At 47.3% G+C, this 7,302-nt stretch overlaps 3 protein-coding genes across 3 annotated transcripts; 1 reads left to right on the forward strand and 2 right to left on the reverse strand.

The window, feature by feature from the left end:
• Positions 1-525: 525 nt before the first annotated feature.
• F4807DRAFT_287973 (uncharacterized protein) lies at positions 526-2,115 on the reverse strand. Its single transcript, XM_047994766.1, has one exon. It carries the CDS (start codon positions 1,942-1,944, stop codon positions 916-918), a length of 1,029 nt encoding a protein of 342 aa, XP_047849838.1. The 5' UTR covers positions 1,945-2,115; the 3' UTR covers positions 526-915.
• Positions 2,116-2,787: 672 nt separating this feature from the next.
• On the forward strand, positions 2,788-4,544 carry F4807DRAFT_443576 (D-isomer specific 2-hydroxyacid dehydrogenase). The gene has a single exon (XM_047999566.1). The coding sequence runs from the start codon at positions 3,280-3,282 to the stop codon at positions 4,354-4,356; it is 1,077 nt and encodes a 358-aa protein (XP_047849839.1). The 5' UTR covers positions 2,788-3,279; the 3' UTR covers positions 4,357-4,544.
• On the reverse strand, positions 4,535-7,211 carry F4807DRAFT_443578 (FAD/NAD(P)-binding domain-containing protein). The gene is made up of 3 exons (XM_047999567.1): positions 6,950-7,211; positions 6,177-6,886; positions 4,535-6,111 (listed from the first exon to the last, which is right to left on the reverse strand). The coding sequence occupies exons 1-3, from the start codon at positions 6,972-6,974 to the stop codon at positions 4,636-4,638; spliced, it is 2,211 nt and encodes a 736-aa protein (XP_047849840.1). The 5' UTR covers positions 6,975-7,211; the 3' UTR covers positions 4,535-4,635.
• Positions 7,212-7,302: the final 91 nt, after the last annotated feature.

Below are 7,302 nucleotides of genomic sequence, written 5' to 3' on the forward strand. Positions count from 1 at the left end.
AAATAAAAATTTTTTATTTTATTTTATTATATTTTAAAAACGAATTATTTTAAAAAAAATTAATATTTAAATATTATAAAATTTATATATTTTAAAATATAAAATTAAATAAAATTATTATAATTTAAATATTTTAAATATATATATTTTATTTATTAATTAATATAATAAAAATAAAAATAATTTTATATATATAATAAACGTTAAATTATAACTTTTAATAATTTTTTATATATTTTATATATATAAATATTAATATATTTTAATATTATTATTTTATTTATTTACGCAATAAAAAAAAATAAAAAAATTATATTATTTTTTTACTTATAATATCTAAATATTAATAATAAAATAAAATCTAGTCGTATATTTTTAAATAATTTATTTATTTAATTATAAGCATCGGAGTTAAGCCGTTTTATATGGGAAAATGGTGGTCCATGTGAGAGTGGTCCGTGACTAGGGTGTTCGACTTACCACATCCCGCATTATCACCCACTTCTTATTAGTCCAGATTGTGGAGGAGATGCATCAAGTCCGCATTGCGCATAAACACTACCCTTCTTCACCGAAGACGTGCTTTCCCAGTTAAACCAGCCTCATTAATAAGCATTATGTATCTTGCGTAATGGTGTTAAGCTTGTAGCTTCCTTCCCCTTTTTGCCAGTGGCTTGGTGAAGTGGAAGCCGCCCATCAATACTTATTCGCTAATCATTCCCTAGCATCAACACCCGAATAAACCCGTGTGCTAGGGGAAAGGCCTTGACCCTTTAACTCTCGAGACCCCTTTGTATTAACCACCTGCAGGTAGCGCTTTGGTGGGGCCGCCATGTGCCGTCGCCCCTGACACCATAATTCCACTTCTGTTTTCTTCAAATTCAGATCATATTCATATTCAAACACACACCGTGTTTATATCAGAACGTTCCCATATAGTACTTGATTAGCGAAGAATGTCATCGCCCACTCTTCATCCATCAACTGTACGTCGGACCTCTTGTCAGTTTCATCAAGTATCAGCATCACTCTCTTTATATCAGGTATCTTCCCATCCTGGACATTGGCAGCAGCCAAATTGACTTGGATACGCTGTGTGATTCCTGAAGGAAATGTTGTCCAATATTGTCGATTATCAAGGCATTCTTCGATGAACGCTATACTCATTGATAGACTCTTCATTGCGACGTATAGGGCAAGGGTCATCCAGGCTATCTGGCCGATATCGTCGATGTCGATGACGAAGGGCACTTGTGTAGAGAATCGCTCACGATATAAATCAGCGACCTTGGCCGGGATTCGGAAAGTCACGACCACGACGCTGATTGTTTCCACAGAGGAAAGAAAACCACTCTTGATCTTTCGACTTGCAGGTATGTCGTCCAGGATATCCAGGGCAAAATATTCGTCCGCATCCAGTATTAGATGCCGTGCATTTCCGATGAGACAGTCCGGTGACATCCAAAACGCATCAAGGTCGATGTCGCTGTGGATCATCAGAGAGTCGAGGTGAGGGTCCATATATGTTTGCATAGGTGTATGAGGCCAAGCGCTAATCTTTAGGGGACCTCGAATGATCTCCCACGCCTCGTAGCATGCTTGTGCCACCTTCATTCGAGTCACATCCATCTTGACTTTGAAGACGGCTAATTTCCCCCCCTGCGGTAAGGGGTCCTCGGAATCGAGTGGTTTGATCTCGAGAATTTCCTTGAACCTTGGCCCAGCAGCCAACTTCCAAATCATGATGCGAAGTTCAGCTGGTAACATCATAAAGGGATGGAAAGTTTGTGGCTCGGTTGAATTATGGCTAGTGTCCTGGTCTTCTCCGGAGGTGCAGTTCAGCTTGGGGAATAGGATTTTGCTTTGAGGGTCGTGATGGACAAGCGCCTTGGACGAGGCATGATCGGGTCCTTCCGTATTGGATGGGTCGGACGGGTCGGACATGTTAGTGGTGTTTTGGTGATATGACGGTATCTTAATGATGAGTGAGTTGCTTTGGAGGGCAAGGCGTTTTGTTGATCTACTTTCTAGGTAGATCAAGCTATATATATGTTGTTTTCTACCCTATCTTGAGTATTTACCCACCTAAGAAATTGTTGAAGTGTAACGCCTACCACGACGGGAGTCAGTGCACCAGCTCACGCCACCAAACTCAAGAGCAGACTGAATAGATCTTAATCGGTTACTATTACGTCCCCATAACAGACTGATATAACTCATAGGTTGGGTTGGTGAACATACTGATAGAACTCTAACCCACCGAGGTACTTAAGGGACGAGACTACAGCTTGAAGGTACCTACGTGACTGAACTTTAATATCCTTATTACTTATTCATGTGTATACCTGGATACCTAGTATTTACCATTGACATCCAGATATGCGTCTCAGTGTAATAGTAGGTAGAGGACGTTCAAAAAACCCCTGAACCATGATTATTAGTCATAACCACTGCCTTTCCCCTGTAAGTACCTATGTACATGACCTTGAATATACCTAGTCTTACACATAGTCCTCACGAAATGAATCACAAGCAAAGCTTGTATCTAGACTCATTCGATGATATCAATAATTGTTAAGAAAACTAATGTTTATCTGTGAATTAGGTGGTTAGATATCCAGGGTGGTCATTCAAGAGCGATATGTGTATATGAAAAGGGGTAGTGCCACAGAAACCCTAACCCCGTTCTGAGATAGCGTCCGCCCCATAAATCTTAACGCCCCACATGGGGTCTCAACTTTGTTTCCGGAACTTTACCTGCCAACCTCTCAGGTATCCATAACTTTAAATTTGGTACATAATTTGCTATGTTGAACCACATATAATGAGCTTGTTTCCATCAAATGTTCCATCAATTGATGTGTCGCAAGCTTCATCAAGCCCCATGCCTGGGCAAATCAAACCAAGTGATTGATTCTACGTTATTTCGTCCAATGTCGTGTCATCAAGCTTGTGGAACTTCAACTGCCAAGGTGAGGTCAGTTTACTTGGCTTACGGAAGTAGCCACTGACCTTTGCCTTGGCTACTGCAAGTAAAGCTTGAAAGTAAAGTTTGACATGCTATCCATCGTGCGAAGTCAAAAGGATTTAAGTTCATTATATTCGTCGGGCAATAACCTTTCGAAATCTAACGTCGGACAGTTTACTATCATCAAATCTTCATCTTCTACACCTACATATGTTCTACAACGCCACCTATAGCACCTAGGTACACTAGCCTCATTTCTAAACTCCCAAAAAGAACTCCTAAAGTGATGACGTAGGGACATCATCGCCACTATGACTACGGCCACCATGAAGCTCGCCGTCTTTTCAGCCAAACCCTACGACAAGAAGTACCTCACGAGTACCCGTTCCACGGAGCTCGACGGAGCTACCGACGTCGAGATCGTCTATCACGAATTTTCCCTGTCTCTCGAAACCGTGTCCCTGGCCAGGGGCGCCTCCGCCATCTGCGTGTTCGTGAACGACGACCTCGGCGCCGAAGTCCTCGAGTCGCTACACGCGAGTGGGGTCCGCGCTATCCTCCTACGGTGCGCCGGGTACAACAACGTCGATTTGCAGGCTGCTCAACGCCTCTCCCTCTTCGTCGCCAACGTCCCTTCGTATTCCCCCGAGGCCGTTGCTGAGTTTGCCGTGGCACAGATTCAAACCCTAAATCGGAATACCCACCGTGCCTATAACCGTGTTCGTGAAGGTAACTTTAGCCTCCAAGGTCTTTTAGGACGCACTTTGAATGGCAAGACGGTCGGTATAATCGGCACGGGACGTATCGGGGTCGCCTTCGCGCGCATCATGAATGGCTTCGGATGCCGACTTCTAGCTTTTGATCTCTACGAGAACGACGACTTCAAGAAGTACGGCACATACACCGACCTGGACGCCGTCCTCTCCGAGAGCGACTTCGTCAGCTTGCACTGCCCGCTGACGGACAAGACGCGGCAAATCATAAACGAAGAGTCCCTATCCAAGATGAAGGAGGGAGCCATGTTGGTGAATACGTCGCGAGGCGGTCTTATTAAGACGAAAGCCGTCATCGCGGCCCTCAAGAGCAAACGCTTGGGCGGGCTGGCGTTAGACGTATATGATGGCGAGGGCGCGCTCTTCTACAACGACCACTCGGGCCACATCATCGACGACGACGAGCTCATGCGTCTCACCACCTTCCATAATGTACTTGTGTGCGGTCACCAGGCCTTTTTCACCGAGGAGGCGCTGCGCGAGATTGCTGACGCCACGATTCGTAACTTGGCCGACTTCGTTCACGGGCGGAAGTGCGAGAACGGACTTATTCAGGACCACGGAAAGGGCGGGCTGTCTCTGGTTAGGAAGGACTCTGTTCCGATCCGGATTTAGAGGTTCTGGGTTCCGAGTCGTAGTTAAGTAGGTGAGAGATGGGGTAAGAGTAGCAGCATGCAATGGCTGTCTGCCGTCGTATTAAGTGGGGTTACAGATATATGGATTCCCACGCCACTCAGTCTGATTAGTTAGAATACTATCCAGTCGATATCACATTATGAATATACGATAGATATGATCTCTGGCTTCGTTATATTTCACTTCTAAATCACCTGTCTAGATTAACTCCCAACTGTCCATCTACCCAAATTCACACCCACCAACAAACCCCGTTCCTCATCTCGTGTAAACTCCATCAATAGTATAATCCTTCTTCGGCCCCTGAACCGTGTATCCCAACTTCCACTCCCTCAAGTTGACGGCCTTGAAGTTGAACTCGTAGTGCACATCGTACAAATCCTCAACACACAAGTGACTAGCCTTCGCGAGCCACCCCTTCCCATCTCCATCCTCATCGGAAGGAACCAAAAACTCCACCTCATGAAACAGATAATCCGCCCGCATCTGATCATCCGTCCGCGCAAACCACACGCTCAGCTTATCAGCCATCTCGTCGTAGCGCCACACATAGCGCCTCGTCGCGCGGAACTTCAGCCCCGGGTTATCGCGCGCCGTGAACGTCCCGTCTTCCTCGTACAAGTACTCCAACCCCAAACCTAGACCTAAGCCCGCTTCGGCTTCGGATACGCGCGAGGTGGGCAGTCCGTCCGCGGTCCCTTCGCGCAGGTGGAACCGCGCGACACCTTCGAAGCGGCCGCTCGGGTGCGAGGGGAGGCGCGAGCTTAGAGTCCGCGAGAGTCGCCATTCGCCTAGCAGGGAGCGGAATACGGCGCCTGCGACGAAGCGCGCGTGCGATAGCCCCGCGATGGCGGTTTCGCGCGTCGCGCGTAGGTTCGCGGTTATTTCCTCTTGTCGCTGTTGTTGCTGTTGCTCGGGAGGAGGAGAGGGGTAGGGGTACCGCGTCGGGGTAAGGATGTCCATGGCCTTGCCGTTGCCTAGGGGTGGGGTGTCGCCGAATGGGATGATGGGGATGGATAGGGCGCGCGCGAAGTCTTGCATTAAGAAGGTGTAGTCGCCCATGGGGAATTGGGAAGTGCGCGGGTCGGCGCGCAGGGATAGCGTTCGAGCAATGCTGTCGTCGGCTGTGAGGGCATCTTTCAGGGTTGGTGTGTTCGGAGCTGTCCATAAGCGTGCCATGAAGCGGGCTTGCATTTCCATGACGCCCCAGTACGGCGAGCGGTACATGCCGACGAAACCGAGGGTTGGTAGAGAAGGGTGGTGCGTCCCATGGAAGGCGAGGGCGACGGGAAGGTTGGGGTGCGAGGGGGAAAAGGAGATAGTCTCGAGGACTGAAGAAGGTAGAAAGGAGAGGGAAGGAGATGGGTCGAATCCTGTTGCTAGAACTACGGCGGCGATGTCAGAGATCTGCTCGTTGGCGGAGATGGTAGCAGTGTTTCCGGAAAGAGATGATAGCTTCCCCTTGCTGATTTTGATAAGACCTGATCGCACGAAGTCCGAGTAAAACTGACTCATGGCCAAGAATGGTTGCTCATCAAGTAGGTTGCCATCGATTTTTGCCTCAGATGAGAATTCGGATTGGTTGGTACCTAAAGCCGTTTGATATAACGAGTTAAAGATACGTGCTGTTTCAACGCTTATATGCCCTTGGGTGTTTGTTAAGGGATGGGGCCGGTTGGCCAGATTGTATGAAGGTAAGTCGCACGGGAGGAAGGGCGGTGCCGGTGACGCTGGCTATTGTGCTCATTAGTATTCATTTTAAAAGTACGCTCATGAATGGCGGTTGAAGTTGTCCATACCTTTGGAGAGGTAAAGAGCGGGAAGACCCACGATGGTCGCTGGACAACATGATGTATTGAATATTTGTCCGGTTCTTCAATGACCTTATCTCCCGATGAATGGACTGCTGATGACAGATGCGTTGCAATTGTTGCCGATATTTCTATCCCCGACATCTGACCGCCGATGACGAGGATCTTGCCCCCACGACGGTTAGATTTCTTTAGGAGGCCCTTTAGATCTCGATATTTGCTGCTATGAATAATCGGCACGTCCGCCTCTTTCGGCACATATTCCGGCCATATCGGTTTTCCGAAGAAGCCGGTAGTTACCAATAAGTAGTCAAATATGTCGGTCTTGGACACTCCAGCAGACTCAGTTTCTACCTTCCAAGAGCCATCACCCTGTAAGTCGGCTTTTACGACTTTGTGATCAAGCCGTATATTAGCACCTCCGTACTTGGATAGATATCGTTCTAGATATTGGCCCACTTGCCATGCCCTGGGGAATTGCGGATCGCTGTCCCGCCAAGCAAGATCGCTGAACTGAACCGTATGTTTACTCTGGTTGGTCACCATGAGTGGATGTACAAGGCCGTCAACATCGTCCTTATTTGTGGGCCAGAGCCCGCCGATTCGGGACTGAGCCTCAAAGATGGCGACATGGTATGAGCCCGGCGATGCATCGTGCAATAAAGTCTTCGCTGCTACGAGACCGGAGGGGCCAGCGCCTAGACTTCATATAAGCAAATCGAGAGTTTAGATCGGAGGGGGCGAAGCATTAGCTGTCCTACCGACGATACAGACGTTCTTAGCCATGTTCACGGTTAGGACAAGGGGCCGGGATGCGCCGTAGGACCTAGCAAGAATCGTGGGTACCCCGCAACGGGAGACGGCTCTGATGACCGGACGAAGCAGTTTTAATTCTGTAAAATGCCCGGCTTAATGATCAAACTCTAGGAAATTTACATGGATTCAGTCGTGACGAGGTTTGTTTATCTCACACTCAACAAAAATTGGCGCACATATCAACAATTAAGCAGACATAAATTAGGTAGTTAGTTACCAGGAATTACACTAGCACTAGTAGGTAGGTACTTTAGTATTACGAAATCCCACGTGAGTTTAAGTGGCGCATCAATAAAAC

Source organism: Annulohypoxylon truncatum (genome assembly GCF_022578515.1).
Source record: "Annulohypoxylon truncatum strain CBS 140777 unplaced genomic scaffold F4807scaffold_44, whole genome shotgun sequence".
In the NCBI taxonomy this organism is placed as follows: domain Eukaryota; kingdom Fungi; phylum Ascomycota; class Sordariomycetes; order Xylariales; family Hypoxylaceae; genus Annulohypoxylon; species Annulohypoxylon truncatum.